At 53.5% G+C, this 24135-nt stretch overlaps 10 protein-coding genes across 10 annotated transcripts; 4 read left to right on the top strand and 6 right to left on the bottom strand.

The window, feature by feature from the left end:
* Positions 1-142: 142 nt before the first annotated feature.
* On the bottom strand, positions 143-1046 carry J4E83_006893 (uncharacterized protein; the record flags this gene model as incomplete). The annotated part of the gene is made up of 2 exons (XM_049333802.1): positions 143-803; positions 1042-1046. 2 exons carry the CDS (start codon positions 1044-1046, stop codon positions 143-145), a joined length of 666 nt encoding a protein of 221 aa, XP_049187058.1.
* A 151-nt stretch (positions 1047-1197) lies between these two features.
* On the bottom strand, positions 1198-2208 carry J4E83_006892 (uncharacterized protein; the record flags this gene model as incomplete). The annotated part of the gene is made up of 1 exon (XM_049333801.1): positions 1198-2208. The coding sequence occupies one exon, from the start codon at positions 2206-2208 to the stop codon at positions 1198-1200; it is 1011 nt and encodes a 336-aa protein (XP_049187057.1).
* A 259-nt stretch (positions 2209-2467) lies between these two features.
* Positions 2468-3619, bottom strand: J4E83_006891 (uncharacterized protein; the record flags this gene model as incomplete). Its single annotated transcript, XM_049333800.1, has 3 exons — positions 2468-3355; positions 3405-3557; positions 3608-3619. The coding sequence occupies 3 exons, from the start codon at positions 3617-3619 to the stop codon at positions 2468-2470; spliced, it is 1053 nt and encodes a 350-aa protein (XP_049187056.1).
* Positions 3620-4495: 876 nt separating this feature from the next.
* On the top strand, positions 4496-5302 carry ARP2_2 (Arp2/3 complex subunit, actin nucleation center; the record flags this gene model as incomplete). Its single annotated transcript, XM_049333799.1, has 1 exon — positions 4496-5302. One exon carries the CDS (start codon positions 4496-4498, stop codon positions 5300-5302), a length of 807 nt encoding a protein of 268 aa, XP_049187055.1.
* Positions 5303-6262: 960 nt separating this feature from the next.
* On the top strand, positions 6263-7750 carry J4E83_006889 (uncharacterized protein; the record flags this gene model as incomplete). The annotated part of the gene is made up of 1 exon (XM_049333798.1): positions 6263-7750. One exon carries the CDS (start codon positions 6263-6265, stop codon positions 7748-7750), a length of 1488 nt encoding a protein of 495 aa, XP_049187054.1.
* A 4856-nt stretch (positions 7751-12606) lies between these two features.
* SMD2 (mRNA splicing protein) lies at positions 12607-13111 on the top strand (the record flags this gene model as incomplete). Its single annotated transcript, XM_049333797.1, has 4 exons — positions 12607-12626; positions 12678-12710; positions 12763-13020; positions 13069-13111. The coding sequence occupies 4 exons, from the start codon at positions 12607-12609 to the stop codon at positions 13109-13111; spliced, it is 354 nt and encodes a 117-aa protein (XP_049187053.1).
* A 139-nt stretch (positions 13112-13250) lies between these two features.
* On the bottom strand, positions 13251-15190 carry J4E83_006887 (uncharacterized protein; the record flags this gene model as incomplete). The annotated part of the gene is made up of 5 exons (XM_049333796.1): positions 13251-13738; positions 13788-13922; positions 13968-14578; positions 14636-15134; positions 15184-15190. The coding sequence occupies 5 exons, from the start codon at positions 15188-15190 to the stop codon at positions 13251-13253; spliced, it is 1740 nt and encodes a 579-aa protein (XP_049187052.1).
* Positions 15191-17329: 2139 nt separating this feature from the next.
* On the top strand, positions 17330-18280 carry J4E83_006886 (uncharacterized protein; the record flags this gene model as incomplete). Its single annotated transcript, XM_049333795.1, has 1 exon — positions 17330-18280. One exon carries the CDS (start codon positions 17330-17332, stop codon positions 18278-18280), a length of 951 nt encoding a protein of 316 aa, XP_049187051.1.
* Positions 18281-18672: 392 nt separating this feature from the next.
* J4E83_006885 (uncharacterized protein) lies at positions 18673-21176 on the bottom strand (the record flags this gene model as incomplete). The annotated part of the gene is made up of 3 exons (XM_049333794.1): positions 18673-20182; positions 20243-21005; positions 21056-21176. 3 exons carry the CDS (start codon positions 21174-21176, stop codon positions 18673-18675), a joined length of 2394 nt encoding a protein of 797 aa, XP_049187050.1.
* Positions 21177-21727: 551 nt separating this feature from the next.
* Positions 21728-23886, bottom strand: J4E83_006884 (uncharacterized protein; the record flags this gene model as incomplete). The annotated part of the gene is made up of 3 exons (XM_049333793.1): positions 21728-22301; positions 22369-23188; positions 23247-23886. 3 exons carry the CDS (start codon positions 23884-23886, stop codon positions 21728-21730), a joined length of 2034 nt encoding a protein of 677 aa, XP_049187049.1.
* Between the last annotated feature and the right edge of the window lie 249 nt (positions 23887-24135).

Here is a 24135-nt window from a genome sequence, read left to right as displayed (position 1 = left end):
TTGTAAAGCCCGTATGTCTTGTATGAGGGCTAGTTTCTTCGGCCCATTTGCAATATTTTTAGGCTGGTCAATGATCGCTTCCAGTTGGATGCGTGAAGGCTTCAGGAGGCCCCTGGTTCGGCGGACCATTTCTGCGCGTCATCTAAAACACAAGAAGACCCTGGTTGTAGGTAACATAGCCGAGAGCTTGTTCGAACCTTATTATCTGTGAATTTTGGCAGCTTAAAGGACCGTCTTCTGTCGTAGGGACATGGGCCGATCCTGATACCGGCTGTTCTCGTGGGGCGGCCTTTTCTTGCGCGATCTCGGTCATCATTTTGAGCGCAGCTTCGATGTTAATGAGTGGCTTTAAGGTATGCTTTAAGACCTGGTTTCTCAATTTGGGACTTGCGCGGATTGTGTAGTCGAGAGAATGTTTCCCTTCTAAATACACTCCGGCTAGTTTCGCCCATGTGATTAGATCCATACACAGGCGTCCAGTAGCTTCGAGTGCCGGTTCGCTATTTATCGGCTTATCCAGGTCGTCGATATTGCTCCACACCTTCCCATAGGCGGCTAGGCAGCGCTTATACATCGTCATGGTACTGAGATTCGCATCGCCCGCTTGAGTGCTCGATGCTTTGGTCGATTCGATCCAATCTTCAAGCTTCTTGTTGACCGCAGCTAGCTGACCGAACATCTCGCTCAAGGTCGGCTCGGGCCTGTTCTTCGGAATCTTTGTCTTTTTCGTTGGGCGCGTTGACTGAATTCCCTTCCTAGCTTCGTATTGGTACTCATCGTGATGATCTGCTTTATTGTACGGGCTGATTCGATGTGGTTTTGGAAAGCGAGCCATCGTAGAAAGATGTCTTTCGGAAGTATTGGTGAGAGCGGAAAGTCTATGCGGCTATTCATCCTCTTAAATACCTACAATGACTGTGCAGTAAGTATGTATGACCAGTCTGAATTCATCTGCAGTCGTCATGAATCATAAGCGTGACTCTAAAAATCTCGCACCGTAGGCTCTTCTATGAATGAATCACAGATCTTGTTATATCTAACCTCATGGTGACCAATTCGACTCAGTTTCTCCGTCAAACCCGTTTACATGAATATCATATACCAGCAGCAATGATTCATTAGATAAAGGCTCTCTTGTATGCCCACCGCTTCCGCTGCTGGTCATTCTCTCATCGATGCCACACCCTTCTTTCATCGTCAAGTATCTGTTGCAGTATTATCTACAGCCCCCGCGTTAGAGCCGTTCGATCCGATCGAATAATCAACAAGAGCTTTTGCGGCTTTCGCCAGAGATTCGTTACATCGTTGGAGTACCATTATTTGCTCTGTCAGGCCTTTCGCCCGTTCGGTAAGGCTAAGGTTCGAATTCTCGTCTGCATCTGCTGCCGGAAGATCCTTTCCCGAAACACGCTTCTCCGGTAGTAACCCAGACATCGCTCCCAAGGCCGACTCGATGCTCAACAGGCTGTTGACGATTTGACTCCTGCTCTCGCTCTTGTCCGAGTCGACGAATTTGGTCTCCAGAGAGCTCTTGCCATCAAGAAGAACTCCGGTTTCACGGCCCCATCTGATGAAGCTGTTACGCGGGCCTTTCATATGTCCGGTGGGTAGCTTGTCCTCCAGACTCGAGCTTCCTTCGTTGATACGCTTGAAAACTGTCGTGTATCCGGCTGCACAGCGTCGGAAAAGCGTCTTAAGATTAGGACTCGTATCGCCTCTTCTGGCGTTCGATTCATCTTCCAGATCGACTGATAGTTCCAGAGTAACGATGATGCACCTCAGTCCATCGACCCACAAGCCCAGAAACGGCCTGGGTAGGAATTTATGGAGTCTTTTTGCAGAAGACTGCTTCTTATTGGGGACGGTTATGTCCATGAGGTACATTTGGACTTCCATGTCTTCGAGGGAGCCAATAATCGATGATTTTGCAACGGAAGAAAGGTTACGGAAGTCGCGCTTTGGCTTATTTCTCTCGTATTGATACAACCCAGTGTCTATTCCCCATATTTTCAAACAATCGTACTCTGTCTGGAGATGAGTGTATGCCAGCCCATCGGTCTTATCGAAACGGCCCAAGATCTCAGTGAAGTTGTCCATGTGACGTTTTGCAAGGTCCCGGGCGCCTTTGATGTCGTCAACCTCGTCATAGTTCGTAAAAGCCGAAGACACTTGGGCGTCAAATCGACTTTTCTGTGGCTCATTCGTCATATTGTATAGGCGAGTGTCGCACGGTTACTGAGAGCGTTGGTTGTTCAAAAGGATGTCTTTCTGAGGTACTCGTATGAGTGAAGAGTGATGCTGCATTTCGTTTTATCGAAAAGTCGGCACGGACTGTGCTGATGATATGACTGGATTGCGGACTAGTAGCTGTGAATCAGAGGGGTGAGTCCAGAGTCTGAGCTGCCTGTGCCTATGTGTTGACACTAACATACCCACTTTCGATTGACTGTATTATCAGGAACCAAGTCTACGATGAGCCACCACCCAGCTTGATCTCTCCCTCGAACCCATTCACATGCATGAAGTTCGCTCGTAACGGAGTCACACTCGTGTATCCCTGCGCGACTGCCCATCCGTCATTGCCCGGCTCACTAGCCTCAACACTCTCATATACGTCCTTGAACGTCGGCGCCCACTTGAAGTGCTTGTGTGTATACCGCATATGCGCCTGGCCCGAGGGCGTCTCTCGTCCACTGTCCGTGCCAGACGCGCCGCCCTGTATCTCCGAGTTCGCCTTCAGCTCCTTCTTGCCAAACTTCTCCTCTTGTTTGCGAATCTGGCCCTCGATGTCTGAGGGTGTGTCGTCTGCTTCGGAAGGTACTTCAACGACCTGGAAACAGCTTCCGCTCTTCCACGAGTTTTGCAGCATGTTCGTCCAGAGGATCTTGCGCTCTCCCACGTTCTCTACCAACGGTACGTTGACGGTATAGAGGTGTGTGTTTGTGTCCCAGTTGTCCCACAGGTGTTGTATGAGTTTTGCGCTGAGCTCGCTGGCGTCGCTGATGATCTTGGCGTCGTGGTTGCGGTCGAAGAACGCGTACGAGAGGGCGATCGACTTCATGCCGCATACTGCTGCCTCCATCGCGCCGCCTATTGTGCCTGATGATAGCGAGAAGATGGCAGTGCTGTTGCGACCATAGTTCGGGCCGCTGACTACGAGATCGATCGGGCCGCGGTCGGAGAAGTAGTGGTAGAGACCGATCTGTACGCAGGACGCAGGTGTCGAGTCGACGAGTACCCATTCTTCTTCATTAGAAGAGGGCGGTAGAGGCGAGTTATGGGTTGTGCCATGGTTCGTGAGACGTCCTTCGGCGTTGGTTTGGAGGGGCGCAGGGCGGTAGTATGTCGGTTGTATCTGTGGCAGTGAGTATGGCGAGCGGCGTAGTAGAAGTGGTGTGTCATACCGACTTGCCCACAAGATGTGCCTTGCCTATCCATGACCTCTGCGTATGCGGGAGAACGACTGAAACGGTGTGTCCATGCTTCTGCAGTGTTGACACCAGCGAATGTACGTAGGGTGAGGACTGGTCTGATGGCGGGCCATCATCGTTGGTAACCTAGATCGATCAGTACTTGCCATTGGCTTAGTAAGATACGACAGTCTTACAAGAATATGCATGATTGCTTATGTGGACAGTGCAGCGGGTTCTGGCGATGCTGTGTTGTGGATTGGAGATGGAGATGCAGAGGGGCAGACAGTGACGTGCGCTACCAATAAGTCCGACGCCCGTGGCAGGCAGTCACCGCCTCATCCTTCGCGTCAACACCTCTGCGCTTTCATTTTTGTTTTCGCATGGCCGTTTCTTCGACAGAACGGTTGCAAACGTCGTCCGCGAACGCTGCAGGGCAATGGCAAAGTCCGTCAAACTGGCAGTGGTACCTGCGCCATGGGTAGATCCGCTGATGCGCCCTGCATCGTGCCAGGCCGACGATCAGAGCTTAGCTGCGAAGAAACTCGAACTTCGACGTCGCACCTGATAGCAGTGTAAACGCTTATGAACAAGACCGATGGTATGAATAGAATTGCTTGCGACGCCGGACTTCGTCTCGCATCTCCATGGCAGATCTGAACACCCTCATTCGGGGGTTAACCATGGCCCCTCCCCCTTCCGACGTCCGCACGACAGCCGGCACTTCATCCACGACATTTGGAAACGGGAGTGCAGAGTCTACCGGCAGGTTTAGCTGTGTGTAGCTAAAACGACCAGCGCTTCGGGCGCGAAGGTGTAGAGCCGCAGGTCCCTGAAGCAGCTATTTTCGGTGTTCGTTTCTTCGGATCCCCGCCCGTGCCCGCATACCGTGAACACCATTTGTTTCAATGCTGAGACTGAACATCCAAGATGTTTATAAAGAGGCAGCGCAAGATGAGAAAGGTAATCAGTATACCCAATCCATCTTCACCCACCACTTCAGCATCTTCAAGCTCCCTATCTTGAAGCTCTATATTCCATCATCCACCGTCCCATAATCATCTAGACACCAACACATTATCAAAATGGTCATCAACGTTCCCACCGCCTCCCTCGAGGGACAAGTCGCTCTCATCACCGGTGCCGGTCGCGGTATTGGAAGGGGTTGTGCTATCGAGCTCGGCAAGCGCGGCGCCTCCGTCATCGTAAACTACGTTTCATCCGAAGGCCCAGCGAACGAGGTCTGCGAAATCATCAAGGGCTTCAACAACGGTGCCAAAGCCGTAGCCATCAAGGCCGATGTCAGCAAAGTCAGTGAGATCAACAGATTATTTGAGGAGGCGAAGAAGGCATTCGGAAAGATCAACATCGTCATGAGCAACTCAGGAACCGAGAGCTGGGACGTGACAGAGGAGATCAGCGAGGAGAAGTACGACCACGTATTCAACCTGAACACAAGAGCGCAATTCTTCGTTGGCCAAACCGCATACAAGCACATCGAGGACAACGGCCGCATCATCTTGATGAGCTCCATTGCTGCCGGTCTTCTCGGTGTCAAGGACCACGCGCTCTACAACGCCTCGAAGATGGCCGTCATCGGTTTCATCAAGGCATTCGCGACCGACTTCGGAAAGCGTGGCATCACCGTCAACGGTGTTGCACCAGGAGGTATCAAGTCGGACATGTTCACACAGAACGCCTGGCATTACATCCCCGGCGGTTCGCCTGACTGGCCAGCGGAGAAGATTGAGACGCTCATGGCAAACCACTGCCCGCTCGGAAGGTGCGCAGTACCTGAGGATGTTGCGAGGGTCGTCGCTTTCCTCGCATCAGCGGACGGTGGCTGGGTCAACGGTCAAGTGCTGACCATCTCCGGTGGATCATCGCAGTAAGAACGAGGTGGTGATGATGAACGAATGACGGTCGCATTGTATGTATTCCAGCGCATTTGATAGAGAGCCCAATTCGAAGCCATCGCTCGAAGAAAAGAATTAGTCACAACAAAATTACGTGAAGTGTTTCCCGCATGTGCCAACTTTCAGACTGTGTGTCGTGATTAAGGTCTGTGGGCGCAGCCTTGGAAGGCTCCACATACCCTGCCAAGACTTACGTCACCAAACGCGATTAGGCAACGCCATCACGTGGTTCGATCTGCCCGGGCACCTGCGCACTCATACAAGAAAAAAGCCTAAACAGGCCTGCGGACTACATCAAGACAAAGACCTGCAATGTGGGTGGCCCAACGTCAACGTAGGCTCTAGGGTGTTCAGGTTTTTCCTAGGTTAGCGTGCGGGCATACCTACTTTACACACCCTGCGACCTGTATCAGGATGTACTTTGGTTGACTGCCATGAACAGGATCTTGTCATTCGTAGGGGATTTCGACTTAGCCCAGCACGGTGGACCTTTCCTATAACCACGGTACTGCGGTGACACGCCGAACACTCCAGCAAACAACACCAAAGCGATCTCAATTATGTTGTATACCAGAGTACACTCTTAATGACTCATCTGAACTAGGACCAGGCTGCAGTCTGAGTTAACAGTGCACTCTATTCATTCCAGACGTTTCCCTCATCGCTTCCATAGGAACTTCAAACTACCAGTAAGAAGACGGCAGTTTGGCATCCGACCACACAACCAAAGCTTGAATATTCATGTAGGTCATGCGAGCAGAATTTTATGTGATAATTTTGTAAGAGACTTTCCCCTATAAATGCTCTCTACTTCTACTTCATACCTATTCATCTCACAACTTACAAACCCCTCTCTCGGTCACCACTACTAAGCAAAACTGCTATAGTACATCCGCAATCTCAAGCAGTCAAGAACAGAACCCCTGTTCTTTCATCATGTCGAACTCCAAGCTGTCTAAGTGCAGCCTGAGCGATTTCCCTGAAGAACTCCTTTGCGGAATCCTAGACCAAGTCGGCTCCGGCATCGATGAAGAATACGTCCCCGGCACCATACAGACTCTCCTCTCTCTATCCGCTACAAGCCGCCAGTTCAACCGACTCACAGAGTCTTACCTCTACAAAACCATCAAGACCGATCACTTTCGTTGCAGAAAGCTCGTTCAGCGTCTAGAGAACGATCCCACTATAGTCACACACATCAAGCGACTCGTATGGGACAAAAAGCCAAGCGAAACTCCCAAATGGTACGGAGCGCTGTCGGGTCCGTTGAGTACACCAAATCTCGCACGGGTATTCAACATATCCAATATCCCGTCGCACTGGAAGTCTAGCGACTGGAGGGATAAATGTGCCGCACTAGCTCTAGTCTTGGTGCTCACTCCACGGGTAGAAGCCCTGGAAATTATGGACACGGATTTCCGATTTCGCATGAGCAACGGCAAATACGGGCCATCTCTATGGTCCACGCTGAGGCGATACCCCGATGCCAGACTTGTTGAGCGCTTCGCCAACATACGTACGCTACGATTTGGCCATCAAGACGTGGACTTGGAAGCGCTTTTGTATGCCCTTCGATTACCAGCTCTACGTACACTGAGCTTCAAAGGCGAGCTCGTGGATAGGGACAGATTCAATCACGGAGTTGTGAGACCGATAAATCCTTCCCTGGCACGATGCGCACAGCTGGCAAGGCTCCCGCCTCGAAGCTCACCTATCGAGTATCTCCACATCGAGAATAGCGCTATTCACTCGAAGCATGTCGCCATGATCCTGCGCTCTATCAAGAATCTCAAAGATTTCAGCTTGACGTTCGCCGGAACCAGAACCGAACCCTCAATAAGCAGAGCCATCTACGAACACAACGGATACGGAGTACCAGCGTTACACTATCCTACCCTACTTGGAGCTATCATGGAGCATTCCACATCGTTGGAGTCCCTTACTCTACAGACCAACCTGTCGCACGAGCCTAACATATACAATACAGCTGCAGCAGGATGCCTACGATTAGAACAAGTCTGCAACCTTGAGTACCTCAGAACGGATATAGTAACCCTATATCGCGACGAAACAACGAACCCGGACCGACAACAGCACGAAATCTTCAACTCTCTTCCGCCTGGTTTACGTCGGCTTGACCTCGATATGTACGAACCAACATGGCCGTACTTTAGGTGTCCGAAGGCTGCACTTATGAGTCTAGCTATGGACTGTGCGCAGAAGTATCCACTACTCAAAGACGTACGTGTGTTAAGACATACCACACATGAATCGAAGTTGTGGAGGGCGTTTTCGAAGGTTCTTAAAGAGGTTGGGAATGCTTTCGAAGCACAAGGGGTATCTATTCGGTTCTGCCCTCGCACCAAGCAAGCCAGCACTTCAGGTGACATGTACACTCCGCTGAGGAAAAGCAAGAGTGTCTAATCTAAAGTATTCATTGGGTATATAGAGACGCGCGTTCCACGCTCGTTGTTCGTTCGCAGCCTGAGTGCTTGAAGCAAGGCCTGCTAAACCATCTATGGACTAGTATACAAAAATCGAATCATTCCTCGTGTGTTCGTGCCGTGTTATTGCAAATCGCTAAACGCCGGTGAAGTCACAAAGTGTGACAAGGGGTATGCAGAATCGTGAACGCCGTGAATGTCCCTCAGCCTCAAACCGTGGGCTCTTCGGGTGTTTTCCCCATATCCTCCCTCTCGTCCTCTGGGCTCTTGGGCTCAAGCTTGATACTAGCGTCTAGGATTTTGCTCGTGACTTCGTTGATATCTGCCTCCTTGTTGGCTGCGCCGACGACTTCCTCGATCATGGCAGCGAAGTCGACGGTCATGCCACCGACGTTCATCTTGAGTAATGAAGCGGCATCCGGACCGGCATTTCCGTCAACACTTCCGCGTTTAGAGCCGTTTTCCATGTCCAACATCATGGTCTCGTTGTCGAATATGTTATCGCCACTCCACAGACCCACTGTAGAAGTGTTGGGGTCTTCGTAGAGGTCAAAGCCCAGTCCCAGTGAGCCGTTCTTCGACGGCGAGCTGCTCACAGGCATGTCACTGGACAGAAAGTCATCCGCCAGGAACTCGCTAAACTGAGCATCACTGCGACCGGGTGTTGTAAATGTGGGAAACGCTGAGAAGTCGATAGTCTGGGAAGGCGACGAGATCGGGTGGTCGGATAGAAGTGCATTGAGCTGACGGGTGAACGGTGTGTCAGGTGCAGCTGTTGTCGAACGGGTGACACGAGGACTCAGGATATTGCGGGATGGCGTTGAAGGCGCATCTCCGTTCCCTGCACCTCGTCTCGGCGTTAAAGCAACACGTTTGCGCGTGCTTGGAGTAGGGGTCTTTAGAGGATCTTGGGCGATCTGGTCCCTCTTAGGCGTGCTCTTCGGCGTAGGTTTCCGAGAAGCAGGGTCTTCGAAAAGGTGGGCAAGATCGTCTGTCTCTGCGGCAGGGGGTGGTGGGCAGTTCTCCTTATCCGGATTTTCTTGGTCGACGATGGCCACTTGCGCCACTGGCTGCTTGAAGTACCACATAGTCTTTGACTCGCACGGAATGCAGCCATCGTGTCCTATACCAGCGTTCGCGCAACGTCCACACGGTCTTTCGCGGTCACAGCCTCTCTTGAGCTCCTTGCATCGCTGGCAACGGGGCTTCTTGGGTGCGTCATCGTCAGGGACATACATTGGGGTGGCAATTGGAGCCGCAGCGACGGGGGCTGGAGGTGGGTCGGCTAGCGTCTTACGCCGACCTTGTTTCCTAGGTGATGGGAAAAGTAGCCGCCTTGTAGGCTTTGGCGTAAGGTCTTGGTCAATGTCAATAGGAGACGTTTTGCTCCCTCTAACGCCAGCGGGGCTTGACTCAATGGCTCGCTCGAAGGCAGCTTTGGCTTCTTCAGGATCGAGCTCACCCCTGCTGGGTGCGACAGCTGGCGGTGCCATTGTCCCATCAACGGGCCTGTCGATGGATGAAGCAGCTTGATCTTGCTCAGCTGGCATAGCAGCGTCAGACTCTGGCATAATGGCGTCGGACATGAGATCATCACCACCAGTCATAGACTTGGAGCGTGACCCCGCCTTCTGCTGCCTCTTGCGGTTGGCAAGACGCGCAGCGCGATCCCATACCTTCTGCGGCCTCATCGAAAACTTCTTGATAAGCCAGAGTCCGCACGGGTTACAGAGGTTGAGTTCTTCAAATGCCTCAGAAGACTTCGCAGCCATGATGTCCTTGTCTTCGCGTGTCAAGTTGTTCTTGAAGATACGGTACTTCGGCTCAGCGTCCTCAGAGGATGATTCAATCACTTCGTATGCGATGATGTCGGTGCTAGCAGTATCGGTGGACAGCTCAATGTCCTTGGGGGTGCCGTTTTCCACGCGTGTGTAGGCCTTTCTCCATGTGACTGTGTCGATCTCTCCGCAGTTCACACAGTGTGGTGGCATTTCGCCTTTCCGAATAGCCGCGTCCAGCCGGTCTTTGATAACCCTCTTCCTCTTCGCGCCGGATCCACTTCGGGGGTAGCCACACTCGGAGGGCGTGGGCGCATCAGACATGGGCTCTGCTCCAGACCATGTATGTGATCTTGGAAGTCCTCTCGGCTTGGACGGCTTTGTTTGCTTTGTCGGGAGGTTTGGGGTGGCAGAGCGACTGTAGACTTGCGCTTCGCTCTCGGCAGTCGGAGAAATGTGTGACATCATGCCATCAGGCGAGCCGGCAGTCGATACCGTGGCTCGTGACTTCTGCAAAGCGTTCTTGTCCCCGAGGTTGTCATCCTGCTGTACCATGGACAGCCTCGCGATCAAATCGCTGTCATCATTCGCGTCGTTGCCTTGGAAATAAACCGAGTTGAAGATATCCTGGTCCATGGTGTCGAAGTCAAAAGTATGAGCAGTCATGTCCATCTCAATACTTTGAGTGACTGGCTGTGTGAGAGATTCGCGACGATGATCCTGGGATTGTCCATTCCAAAGCTTTTCAAAATCTATACTATCGCCGTCTCGACTAGCTGGCATGTCGCTAACAAAACCGGAATCGTTTGGAGGTTGTGTTGGGAGGTCAGGGCTTGAGGCATCGGGCGATGTGGTTCGGACTGGTGCGATTGGCGGGGATGACGGCATCGGAGTATCTCCTGGGCTTCCATCTCTTTCATCTGCAGACTCCATCGCATTGTCTGAGAAGACGCTACTCTCATACGGAGACACGTATGGTCGTCCTCCATCCATGGATCCATGTCTTAAAGCACTAGGGGCGGGTGGGCGGCGTGATCCTCGTTGACTAAACTTTTCACCGGGGCGAGGTGTTGGCGCGCGGGGCACCATATCTGAAGCGGCGCCTGAATTGCTGAGAGAAGGCTTGAGTAGGCGTACAGATGCCGCTGTGCTCGCTGTAACGCGCAGCGAATCATTGTGGGCGTTGAGCGGTGTATTCCTCGGTCTCGTGGTCTGCGTAATCCGTGCCCTCTTCTTCGGAGGTCCGTCTTCCTGTGGCTCGATGATATAAGGATCGCTAAACTGGAACTGCTGAGTCGGCTGTGCACCTTCACTTCTGACAGAGGTCCGTGACGCTGGTCGGGAGGGTGGATTGTACTGATAGTGATGGAATGAGAGAGTGCTCATAGCAGGACTGGAAGCCCTAGTCGGCTGAGACATGAACGACATGTTCGACTGATCGTAGAAGGAGTCGTTCCGGGGTGGCTCTTGTGACGGGCTTTGGCGAGTAAGCATCTGGTGGAAGGGCTCAACACCACCAATGGAAGGACGTGGCGAAGGCTGTGCGGGGTATGGGCTGGGATGGGCCAGGTGACCCAATGCAGGGTTCTCCTTGAGAAAGTCGGACCAGGCGTTGTAATCGAACCCTTCAGGCATCAGCTGACTGAGGCTGTGGTACCGCTCCATGTTCTCGACATATTCCTTTTGCATGCATGTCGGAACAGGCACCAGCTTCAGTTTGACCTCCAGGGTTTCCTTGATTCCGTTCGAAAAGATGCCAAGAATGTTCTTGCACACGCGACCAGTGACCATGGTTTGGGAATCTTTGGCGGGGGCATTGGGAGTCGGCGATGCTGAAGCGAGGATCCATGATAGCATGCCCTGACCAACCAGCGGCGTTTCGTACTCGGAGAAGTCGTAAGCGTATACGGTGTAGTCGTGGCCCAGTTTGGCTACGAGCTCGGGGCTGTGACAGTGAGCAAGCTGTTTCAATTAACCAATAAGCGGAGGAGTCGGCCCACCTTGCAGTCACAATAGCCTGAATGCAGGTCTTGAGTTCGATGACTCCCACTTCGGTGGTCTCGTCCAGCGACACGACAGGCACGTTCAGCACACTTGGCAGACGGGCCAGGCAGTTTGACTTGTTCTGGTCATCGAATGTGTAGAGTACTTTGACTGTGGTGCAGCTGTGTTAGATCAAGTCGTGATGAATGAGCAGATGTGCTTGCCTCGCATTTGCCTGCGCGGTATTTCGTCCATTGTGCTCTCCTCGGCAGCGGACGGTGTGGGCGCGTGCTGCATCGCACCAGGATCCGGCGTGGTACTTGAGGGCGTCGACATGGCTGCCTATGAGATTGACAAAGGATAGGCGGACCGTGATGAAGAGAGAAGAAGGTTGTCGGGGGCGACGGGGTGGTCTATGTTATATCGCGATCGGTGGCTGGCGTGCGATCATCGCGAACGCGTTCGAGGTGAACTAAGAAGCGAGACTAAAAGCGACAAGAAGACGAATTGGCGGGGTAAACGGGTCTTTAAATATTTTCGCGTATAGATGAATCCGAATTAGGCAACAGCACGCGTAAAGTGGCAGAGAGAAGGAACGTAGAGGGCGTCGTGAAAGAGGTCGTGTGGTGAAAGTGAAGTTGCATGCACGAGCTCGGAGGTTTGACGCTACCCGCTTCGCGCTAACGCGGGGAGGACAAAGACGCGTGACGCACCTTCCATGCTAAAGTTTCAGCCCCACTCCCGACGCGTTGATTGGCTTCGACCGCGGATAAAGTGTAGCTCCAGATCCGATTCTGCCAAGCTCGCTCACTTCATCGCCCTGCCTCATATCGTCGCCGACCGATCCACCTCATCCAAGCGCGTTGCCGTGGTGTTCCTCCTTTCTAAAACTAGGTCAGTCTTTCCGCTCCTGGTCTGTGCATATCTTTTGCGCGGCCCCATCCTTGCGCGCTACTTCCCTGAGCAGCGTATATCAAAATTCGCAGGCAGAAGCTCGAGAGCTGGAAAGTTAACCTGTAACAGTTCCGACCCCATATAGCAAATCTCCCCCTGCTACCTTGCACAAATCGACAGCATGGTGGACGCAAAGATTCAGTATGTATCACTGCTAGAACATTCACCGCTACATGAGCTAACGTTGCGCAGAGAGCTTCTGTCCAAGCCGCGTTCGGAGTTGACGTACGTACACCCTCCAATCCACGACATTTCCTGTACTGACATTGTTGCCTAGCGAGTACGAAGTTGCTCAGGTCGAAGAACATGAGCTCACTACCGGCCCCCTCTCCATCCTCCAGACCGCCGTCCGCTCGCGCACACAAGTCCTGATCTCGTGCCGAAACAACCGCAAGATCCTCGCACGTGTCAAGGCTTTCGACCGTCATTGCAACATGGTTCTCGAGAACGCGAAAGAGATGTGGACCGAGACTCCACGGTTAGCCAACGGCAGCTACGGAAGGAAGGTCAACAAGGACCGCTTCATCTCCAAGCTGTGCGTTCAAATTACACTCTACATTTGCGCATGCGCTGACTTTTATAGGTTCCTACGCGGCGACTCGGTAATTCTTGTATTGCTATCATAAGAGCTTGGAAGGACTGGGGATTTGGGACGGTAGCGCCAGATCGAGCGCACGAAATGGAGTTGGAATGAATTAAAAGTTACATAACCGTCGCGAAATCGGCGAGGAACACCGAACGAATCAAACAACGATACCCCAACTTCTACTTCTTCAACCCGTCACTCAGGCCCAGTAGGAGCTCCGCGAGGCCATGCGCGCCAGGGTCCGGAACCTCTTGGAAACCCTCGCCTCCAACGTAGACCGTTCGCCCCAAGCTCGCTTTCATACCCTTCGTCCCTTGCGCGCCACCTTGTGCCGCCGCAGCCGCTTTGTCGATACTTTCCGTCTTAGACAGCGTCTCAACGAACGGATAGAGGGCATCCATCAGCGTTCGGTCACCGGGTTTGGCAGGAGTGTATTTGCCGAGTGCCTTGAGCGATGAGTCAAGGGCCTTGGCCCAGATTGCGGGTGTGACAGGCTGTGGCGACGAAGGCGCGTTTTGTCGCAATCCATGCGCCAGCGCATTCAAGAAGATGGCGTAGATTGCACCTGACGTGCCGTCCATAGCCAGTTCCACCACTTGAATGATGTGATTCATGAGGATCAGCAGATCATCTGTCTCCTTTGCCGTTTCGAGCATCTTGAGAATTGCTGTTGGGTGTCAGCGCCAGGCATCAATGCACACGTGATGATAGCCTACCTTCTGCGCCGCGCTTGAGTCCGATTCCGCAGTCGCCATCTCCAACTATTGTGTCATATCGGGTGACGTCTGGCTCAGCCTTGATGAGTCTGTTCAGCGCAACTGTCAAGGTTGACTTGGCCTGAGCATAGTTGACTACTCAAGTTAGCGGGCGTCATACGCAGCTCTGCAGGTACTTACCTCTCAGATCACTTGGCTGGATGTCCTCTTCGTCTACCTGCTCCTCGCTTTTCTTCGCTTCGCCGCGTCTCGCCCATGTGCTGCTACTAATCGCCGCAGACCAGCCACTTGCCTCAGCAGGCGCATCGAGCAGCTCGAGCATGGAAGCGTCCGCGACTCTAAGCAAGCTGATGGAGAAGCCCAGTCCGTTCAAACTGGTCATGAAGGTGCCAGCTAAAATACGTACTGGCTTGATCTTGAAGCTGTCTGCGAGTTGCTCGACGACTTCGTTCGTGATCCCGCTTAGCTCGAGTGGACTGACACCTCCCAGGTTATTGACCAGTAGCACCACGTCGTCCTTGTCGGTGATCTTGGAGAAGCTTCGGTCCTGATCGGCGACGTCCAAGCAGTGCGACAGCATCGTCTTTACAAGACCAGGTAAATCGATCTTCTTGCGCTCTGAACCGGCTTCATTGTGGATGCCCATTCCAATCTCGACTAGGCCTTCAGCCAGCTCGTCTTCCTCTGCCTCTCGGCGACCTGGCACGTGGACGTGAGCCAGTGAAGAGCCGATCGAGACGGTGTTGTCTGCAACGAGCTGGGCCATCTGCGTTACGTCTTTGAGACTCGCTCTACGCTGACGTCAGTGATCATCGTCCTGACAGGCACGATATTGGTGCGGTCCGTACCCTTTAGCAGCGAGCGCTCCAGCAATCTTTTGAACCAGCACTGTTCCGGCAATACCTCTGCGCCCGACTTTTCCTCCCTTTGCGCGCCCTACACCCGCATCGTCGCCGACCACCACCATGTCGACTTCAATACCAGCAGCGCGCGCTTTCTCCACCGCCATGCCGAAGTTCAGCACATCGCCAGTGTAGTTCATTACAATCACGAGGACGCCCTTGTCTTTTTGAATGCGATGCAAGATACATCTTCGCACCTGCTCTGCACTTGGCGAAGCGAAGATGGTACCTGCGACTGCTCCGGATAAAAGGCCCGCGCCGACAAAGGATGCGAATGAGGGTTCGTGACCACTACCACCTCCAGAAACTATGCTGACTTGCGATGCGCCATTCTTGCGGTAGACGATCTTGTTGTTGATGTCGCATTGCACGGATGGGTTCGTCTGAGGGATGCTGAGTAGCGCGGTGTTGACGAGGTGTGTCGGGTCGTGGATGAAGTGTCTCGCTGAGTACGTTAACTATCTAATCGCATAGGTTTTGATGGGAATGCATACATGACATTGTAATTACTGTATATCCAACTCAATGGTGTACGTGAGAAGATGTAGAACGACAGCACAGAGAGCGGATGGAAATCGCACAAGTAGCATGACGAAAGACCAAGAAACCTTCAATACCCGACCCGATGACAAGCAATCATTCCAACGTTCCTTCGTGTCATTTGACTATGCCGACATAGCCTGTGGCCACACGGAAACGCGTCCGCGTTCCGTCTTGTTTCCAGGCACTTGGAGAGCTCCAGTGCTCTAAGTGGGGTTGCGCAGATGCGTGAGGGGTAGCTTTGCATTACTGTGGGGTCGCTCCTTCCCCCGAACCCCGAGATGTCAGCAAGTATAGATGCCGGCTTCCTCTTCTGGGTGATCCCGTACCAAGTTTCGGTCTTCCGACCACTCCTACACCAAGCATTGAAAACTACGACGAGCCTCATACGGAACAGGTCCGGGAGACTGGAGTTGTATATGACCATGCTTGCTTTTTCGATCTCGGCATTCGACAATCGGACCTCACCTACGCGCCCAGAGCTCATTACCCAACAATACGACTTTGGGCATGAATGACCGATCGCCGCCGTGATGATCGCCAACTGGGCACGGAGCCCTTGTGTTCATGGAGGAGATGGCGAGACGCGCTCCTTCCTACCGCTAGATCGCTATTGCAGTTACGGAGCGGTACCCAGAGTGTGAGTAGATGGCGCACACCCGTGAGTGCCTCAGCCTTCGACTGGCTATGGTACCTTCGCTACCACGAAGTTTGTGCGGAGCCACATGGACCCGCACACATCTGGGAGAATCTTAATATCTCATGTAGCTTCACACTTACTTTCACTACTCGCCTGCCTCAACAATCATGTCTCAGCTGGAAACCTCCGTTTCGTGCGCTGAGAAACGTTACAAAATCAATGCAAAGAGAAGTCCACTATACGCCCTTCCCTACGAGGTCCTAGCCCATATCCGGGGGTACTTGGATCACACCGAGAAGACTTGCTTTGCGCTGTCAGGCGCCAAGTTCTTCGAAAGTTTCCCATCCGTCACTGTCCCAGAAGATAAAGTCGGCGATACCAAGATCAACGTCTATCTTCGGCTTCTGAGAGACGACTTCTACAGGGAAGCCCACAAACGACCGGGGATCTGGTGCGTTTATTGTGCAGATGTGCATAATGATACGCGCTTCATCGGGAGCATGCTCTGTCGCCCACGGCAGGAACGCAAATGTTCCTCTACACTCAAGCTATGCTCGCACAGGTCTTACTCTCTGGACTACTTGAGAGCTCAGGTAGAAAGAGCTGTATCTCTTAGGGGTATACACGCCATGTACGTAGATCTCCAGTGCTATACTTGTAAGACAGAGTTGAAGAAAAGCCACATCTACCTCACCGTTTGTGACGTCACGTACGATCAGACGTCTGGAGACTATATCATGAGAAGTCACATGACCATGAGCTTTTCGAAAGCAAAAAGCTCGGATTTACATACAGAAGCGCGTGCAGTCCTACAGACACTCGATTTTACGGCGTGTCTTCACATACAAACCTCTGAGGAAAGCACCATGAACCGGCTTGTCGATGCCGAGACCGGAGCCTTCAAAGCAGAAAAGCGGCACAAAACCCATCGCGTACATTGCGAGCATTGTAAAACAATGGTACGAATCAAATACCTCAAAAGCTTCTGGGGTGCTTCGCCTCACAATCCAAGAGCAGCAGCAGCAAATACAGGACTGACAATAGATATTATACGTAACTTGGGCAAATTGACAAACGAAGACGATCCGACATGGAGAGCGCATCTTCGAAAGCGGCAATTGAAAGTCACGAAGGACCAAGGCGACCCGGCTCGGCTTGAACTGGGCTGAATACCACGATGAGAGAATGGGAAAGCAAGAGCTATGTGCATGGCTGCCAGACTGGAAGGGCAGTCGGGGCTTGCGGAGTATATTCGGCATGGACGCTTCGAAGCTACCCCACCATCTGATAAGATTCTGATCTACACCCCCACCAACCCGTCGCGTCGAGCTTCAGCCATCGCGTCCTCACACCATTCGTCTCATCTCCAAGTTCCCACGTCGCGTTGGTAAACCACAAAATCGTCAATTCGAGATCCCCAACTCCGCGTCCATCTACTATACAATACCATCAACGCGAAGATGGCGCACCCCGGCACCGCCCACAAATACACCAAAGGTCTCATCGCCTTTGAACACGCCTCCACTCACCCGTCGTCCTCCTACAACACCATCCTCTGGATAGGCGGCCTAACAGACGGTCTCCTCACCGTTCCCTACCCCTCGCTTATCGCGTCCTCCCTCCCACCGACCTGGTCACTCGCCGAAGTCCTCATCACCTCCTCCTACAGCGGCTGGGGCACCGGTAGCCTGATGCGCGACGCAAAGGAATTAGGCGAATGCGTGTCTTACTTCAAGAAGCTGCGGCCGGGGAAGAAAGTTGTGCTTATGGGACATTCGACGGGGTGTCAGGATATCATGGAGTATTTACTAGGGGAAGGGAAGAAGGAGAGAGAGGCAGTGGATGGTATAATCCTTCAAGGTGGTGTAAGTGATAGGGAAGCTTGGGAAGATTACTACAGTTATGAAGAGGGAAGAAAACAACTACAAGATGCGATTACGATAGCGAAGGACTTGGTTGACGCAGGCAAAGGCGAGGAAGTCTTATCGCCAGAAAGCAATCCCGTCTTCAAAGACATGGGCGGCCCACTCAACGCCTACCGCGCATACTCCCTCCTCGCCAAAGGCGGCGATGACGACTACTTCTCCAGCGACTTCTCAGACGGACACTTCGCGACTACATTTGGCACGATACCAAAGAGTACGCCGGTATGCTTCCTCCTCGGATCCGACGACCCATACGTCCCGGCCAGCATCGACCGAGCAGCCCTACTCAAGCGCTGGACGCGCATAATACGGGAAGGCGGCGGTGTTGTGGATGATGTTGATGGTGGTGTGATACTGGGTGCACATCATAATCTTGATGGGGATCCGGAGGAGGTAGTCCAGGATCTCGTGAGGAGGGTTTGTGGGTTTGTTGCTAGACTGGACCGTGATAGGGCGCAGTTGGCCAAACAGATGCGTTTGATATAGATGATCAACACGTACTTCTTCAAAGTAATGTATTACCGTAGCATGCTGAACCACGCACACCACTGCCTCTAGGCCATTCCCTACTCAACGATATCTAGCTTTTGGTATCCCCATCCCATCCCAGCCCATAATCCGTTAATTCATCCTATCCCCAACCCCGAATGCAAGCAAAAGAGCATCCAAAGCCCTCCCGCATATCAATACCTCAAACGCCCACGCAATGCAAAAACAACCCATTCCATCTCCGCCCGCACTCAGTCAAACCCACTCCTCCACTGCATCCCCATAAGTCTTTTAGTTTGCGTCGCAAAATAATGCTTTCGTCTTCGCTCTCGCTCTGCTGGGCTCCGCTCGGGTTCTTCTGTTTCTTCAGCTGGTAATACCTCGGTATCCTAAGCCCCCGGTATACCACCAGGCTCTTCAAACACCGCCTGCACAACCCATTGCTCACCGAACTTGATCCCCTTCCCGCCACTGATACCAGCGTTGCGCCAAGGACGATTAACGCCAATGTCCACAATCCAGATAAGCCACTGAGGATCGCGTCCAGAGCCGTTTTGAAGGGCTTTGACAAGACCGGTCCGTGGTGCACCGAGACAAACGATGTACTTTGCGCGGACTTCGAGGGGCTCGCCTTCTAAGATGGAGACTTCGCCCGTAGAGCCGCCGACTCCAGATGGTGTTTCGACAGCGAGACACGCGGCTCGCGATTTATTGGCCCAGCCGACGATATTGAGTACAACGCGTTGGTCTTGGTCGCCAAGAGCTTCAAATTCTTTGTGGCGGCCGAGCAGAGCATCAATAATTAGTTCCGGTGGTGCTTGAAGTCGCTTTAGAGCTTCTTCAGTCGCGTTCCAGGAGCGGACGGTGCCGCCGAATTTGCGGAAGAGCTCGACTTGGCGGCGTATGTCCTTGTCCCAGTCTGCGTTGCGTTCGAAGCCGAGGAGGGCGACCATAACTTTTGGCCCGCGTTGGGCGAGGTGCCGTGCTGCTGCTACTGCGCGTGCGCCTCCGCGGTGGTTGCCTGCGAGGACTACGATAACGGGGTTGGCATTTGGATTGGCGCGCGAAAGACGCATGCCTCCGGGATTTATAGCGGTCAGAGCAACTTCTGCGATACCTCGTCCTGAGTTCTCTGCCATGATGTCTTCGTTGAGGCCAAAGTCCACCTCGGCAGTTTCTTCAACTGCAAGCATAGCGCCGGGAGTAATAGCGAAACACTTGCGGTTGTTAGACACCAGTCGTAAGCAGCCCTTAGCGCTAGACTCGATAGGCGACTCTGGGGGTGAAGCAACGCGGCCTGGTCTGGGGCTACCGGTAGCATGTGAGGACGTGTAGGGTCGGTTGATGAACGAGCGATTGGTGCGCGGCAACACGCCTGAGCCCATCATATCCATATCGGCCTGTACGCTGCCTTGCCTTGTTGGTGCCATCTTGACCGAAGCCCTGGACATTGCCCGCCTAGAGTTACGTCCGCTGCCAAAGTCCTCCTCTTCCTCCTCAGAGCTTGTGTTGGTCGTGCTTTTCAGCTTCCGATCCAACACGTTTTCCGTAGGATGAAGGTTCTTTCCGCCGTGTGTACCAGGTCTTGCCAAGCGATTGAAGCTGACCAGGCGATCCTCGTCTGCAGTGGTGTCCTCGTTCCTAATCTGATTGAACACCGTACGCTTGTCAAACTTCGAGAGGTTACTCTGGAAGTCGAACTCAGGCATGTCCTGGATATCGGTCGCGTCTTCCGTAGCCCAGCCGTTCGTAGCTTCGAGCGCCTGTTGCCGTTTCGTTTTGCGATTCGACGCGTTCGCCGCTGCGAGACCGACTCTGCCGCCGATGACTCCAGGGGTTCTCGTTTGGGGCTGTTCGGCGGCTTGTAGCATGGGAGTGTTTCTCCAACCATTGCTTTTGCTAGTATATGTTAGCTCTTGAATATGCGACAAGAGACATGGAATCCAGAATCCCACATACCCTTTCTTGACCGCCTCAACGTCACCGTTCTTCCTCTCTTGAGCGGCAAGTTCCTTCTTACGAGACTTGCCCCCTCTTCGAGTCTTCTTGCCATTGTCGTCGTTCTTCTGCGGGCTGGGGTCATCCATAGGCTTGCCGGTCCTGGTCTTGGTGATGCTTGCCCTTCGCGCATTCACCTGTGCTGTTCGCGCCTCACTGTCCGCCTCCTCGGCATCTGCAATATCCAGGGACGAGAATGGACCTTCCAAAGTCGCAGCACTCGGCTTTCGGACGTTGTGTTGCTTCGCATGGCCTGCAAACGAGGACGTGTTCTTCGGTACAGCCGCCGCGCTCGCAGCAGCCACGGGCTTTATAGGCGTCGCAGGGGCTTCCTGGGGGGTTGCGGAAACAGGACCACCCAAGATAGGGGCGGTAGAAGTGCGCTTTCCCATACTGAGAATCGCAGGATCGACAAACGGCGCGGATTGAGCTGGCTGAGGAGCGGTCTGGCGAGGCGCTTGACGAGCATTCTGGTAGGCAGGTGCGCCTGCAGGCGGGATCCCGGACGGCTGGCTAACAAGATGCGGAAATTGTTGGCCCATGTGCTGCGACTGGCGCGGGGCATGGTTTGGAGGATACTGCGAGTGTGAGTATGCCTGCGGGCCTGATCGTGTGGGCAGAGGTTGGGGAGGAGCGGGCGGCGACGGATTGACCTTGATGTCTGCAATCATTTGTCCCTCTACCGTGTAGGAAGCGACACGGTGACCCGAGTTTGGGAAGAAGACTGCAGACGTCAGCGTATGCCCATATTCACGAATTCTGGCTGCGGTGTACCATCTTGGAGAACGAGTGTAGCTGTCTGCTGGTCCACGGCGCTGACCACGCCCACGACGACAGCACCTGGGGGAGACTGCAGCGTGACGGCGACCGACAATCCGACGAAAGCGCTCGCCATGTTTGCGGTAGATCGGACGTGTTGGAGGTGGAGCGGTGATCCCGAGTCCGTTGTAACCCCAACCTAACTATTTCGCGGGTCGTGCTTTCGCGCTAACGCAGTCGTCCGCCACAGTCTAGCCTCAACGGCCGTCTTCACATGCTCAGCATAAAAGGGACACCCGGTTACAAGTTGCGCCAAGGTACCCTGCACATGGAAGAAAACAAACAAAAGCGGATAGGGGGTAAAGACTACAAGAGCTTGAGATGCAGGATCTTGTGGAATGTGTGAGAGCAATCTAGACTTATGGTGTATCTTCTCTCTGTCATAGTACCCAGCCAGGCACGCGCTCAACTTTCCCAGGAATGACGTACACATGAAAAGGAGACGAAAGGAATAATAACTCATGCTCATTACGCGTTTTCATCTAACTAAGCCCGCCTCATCACCTAAAAGCAAATCAAAAAGTCCAGGGTATCCATACAATCGTTCCATCTCATCGCGCTCCATCAACCACGAGGCGCAAGTCGCGTGCGCCTCGATTGAGATAACGCGACATTCCCAGCTCCGCATCAAACAAGCACCCACGAGGCCACACTGCCAAACATGCACGAGTATGCCCTCTTATTATTCCAAGTAGCCAGGCTCAACCCACGTGCGTCCTTCTTATTAAATTCTGTTACGGCCACAATCGAAATCTTCTGGCCCGGCGCACCGAGGTCCATGCGCGGAAAGTCGAGCCACCAAGTGCGCCCGTCGGTGTTCAACGGCTTGTAGTCTGGCTTCCGGCCGTCTCTGCCGGCAACGCTTAGGAGCATAATGTAGGGCGGACCCTTTCCGTTGATCTGGGGATCCCAGTGCGGGCAGATGAATGACATTTGGAACCGGACTACTGCCGGTGCGTAGGGGTCGTTTACTTTGATTCTGGCTTGTGATGGTTCAAATGTTTGCTCGCCGAAGCCGTGGAGCTTCATGCCATTGCCGCAGAGGAAGAGGCGCCCGCCCTCGTCATGTCGCATGAACTCTTCGTATGACATGATGCGTCCGTCGGTGCGGAACTGGTGAGAGGCTTCTCCGGGGTAGTGCTTCAAACCGAACTCGTTGTTGTCCATGACGAAATGCTGCGGAGCAAAGGCTCGTACGTATCTAGTGAATGTTAGCCCTTGTTCGACGGGTGGTGAACAGGAAAGAAGTATCATCTCGAAAAGCTTACCCTTCGCCCTTTTTACTACACCCTAGGTGTCCAGCTCCCCAACAGGGATCAATAAGCTTCCATTCACCGTTATCGATCTTGACGGCGTTCCAGGCATGTGTCGATTCATAAGGTGGTGTAGGTTGACCAGGCTCCAAAGGTGCGTGACCGTAGCCCTTACACGCACCGGAACATACCATAGCTTCCAACCCAGCTTTCAGAGCCAGAGCAGCGAACAGACCGGCATACCCTTCGCATACTGCCAAACCTGATGCAATTGTCTTTTCGGGTGTAGTAGGCATAACCGTGTTGTTGAAGAACGAGTGAGTATCGTAGTCGACGTTGTGATGAAGCCAGGTGAAGATCGCTCGAGCCTTGTCTGTAGGTGAGGGAAACTGCGAGCATAGTTGATGAGCAAGCCAGCCCACGTCTGAGTTGGGAAGTTGGGTACGAGGGAACTGCGCAGCGTGATTGTCTGGACCTGAGAAGTCCCGACACTTCAGGCAACTTGATGGAGCAGCACCTGGTTTCGGTTTGGAAGCCATGAGGGCGCTGAGATTCGGTCTCGACGACATGGGAACAGGTGGTGGTGCACCAAGAGCCGGGGCTGAATCCGATGTAACTGCTGGTGGACGAGTTGAAGGCACAGGTGGAGGTGTAGTGGCCTTGTTGTTGAAGCCCATGTCCAACGCTGACCGTCGCGGTGGCGGTGGTGCGATCAGTTTGTTTGTTCGAGAGGTGTCGTTTGAGGATTGCCTCTGTGGCAGCGCTGGCACAGGCTGAGGTGATCGCTCGCGAACGATGGACTGTCTAGGAGGTAGAGAGGGTCTTGCCGGTAGGTCTGCACGGCATCGTGTTAGCAGTGCTCTTGATGCGTGCCCCAACTGTAGTCTACTTACTGGGAGTGTTGAGCTGAGGGGGCAGTTCCCGAGCAGACACATAATCCCTCTTGCTCTTCATAGCGTTCAAAGTCGCCTTGCTCTGTCTAGGGTCCTCGGGTGCTTTCTTGGGTGGCAGCGGTGGCAGCTTTGACGGGTCATAGGCCGGAGCCCTGACCTGATATACCGTGCCTGTACTTCCATTGCTATATCCTGAGCCATTCGTCTTCACAGAACCCAATGACAGCGTTGATATGCCTGACGCGATTGTAGAAATTGACTCATTAGACTCGCGCCTTCGCACGCTTGATTCGGATGCCTTGCGCGGAGGCAGTGTTGGCGTTTGGCGAGGCGTGCTGGCATTGCGCGGAGGCGGACGAGGGGGCAGCGCGGGCGAAACTTTTGGTTTTTCGGATTCGTTCACTACTATGGGCTGGTTGCCGAGTTGTCGCGCGGAGGTGGGCGCATTGCTCAGGACGGGCGGGTTGTTGACTGTCTGGCGCGAGTAGGCGGGAGGGCGCGCGCTGGGCGGCGGCGGCGGTGGCTTCTTCTTTGCAGTCGAAGCATCGTAGGAGTAGGTCGGCTTGGCGCCCGGTGTAGGAGTGTGCACCTCCTCGAGGTTGAGCGCGGCTATCCTCGACTTGATCGACCCTTCAGCCATCACGGTCGCGTTCGGGTGATCTACGGTCTGTGTTTTAGGTGTGGCTGGTGCTCAGTGGAGTCAACAGGAGCATCAATTGGTGGTGTCTGTCGACGTGTACCCTCCTCTCATTGCGTGGCGAGAGAGAGGCTACAGAGAGAGTGAGCAGAGTGAGTGAAGGAACGTGTAAGCTGTGCGTATGACGAGACGAGGCTTGTCCGCCCAACAAGAGGCACGCCTGACCGCGAGGGATAATTGCAGGCAGAAACG

This window comes from Alternaria metachromatica (assembly GCF_023757995.1).
Source record: "Alternaria metachromatica strain BMP 0045 chromosome Unknown scaffold_16, whole genome shotgun sequence".
NCBI lineage: Eukaryota > Fungi > Ascomycota > Dothideomycetes > Pleosporales > Pleosporaceae > Alternaria > Alternaria metachromatica.
Note: the sequence above shows the minus strand (reverse complement) of the source record. Positions and strands in the feature narration are given on the sequence as shown.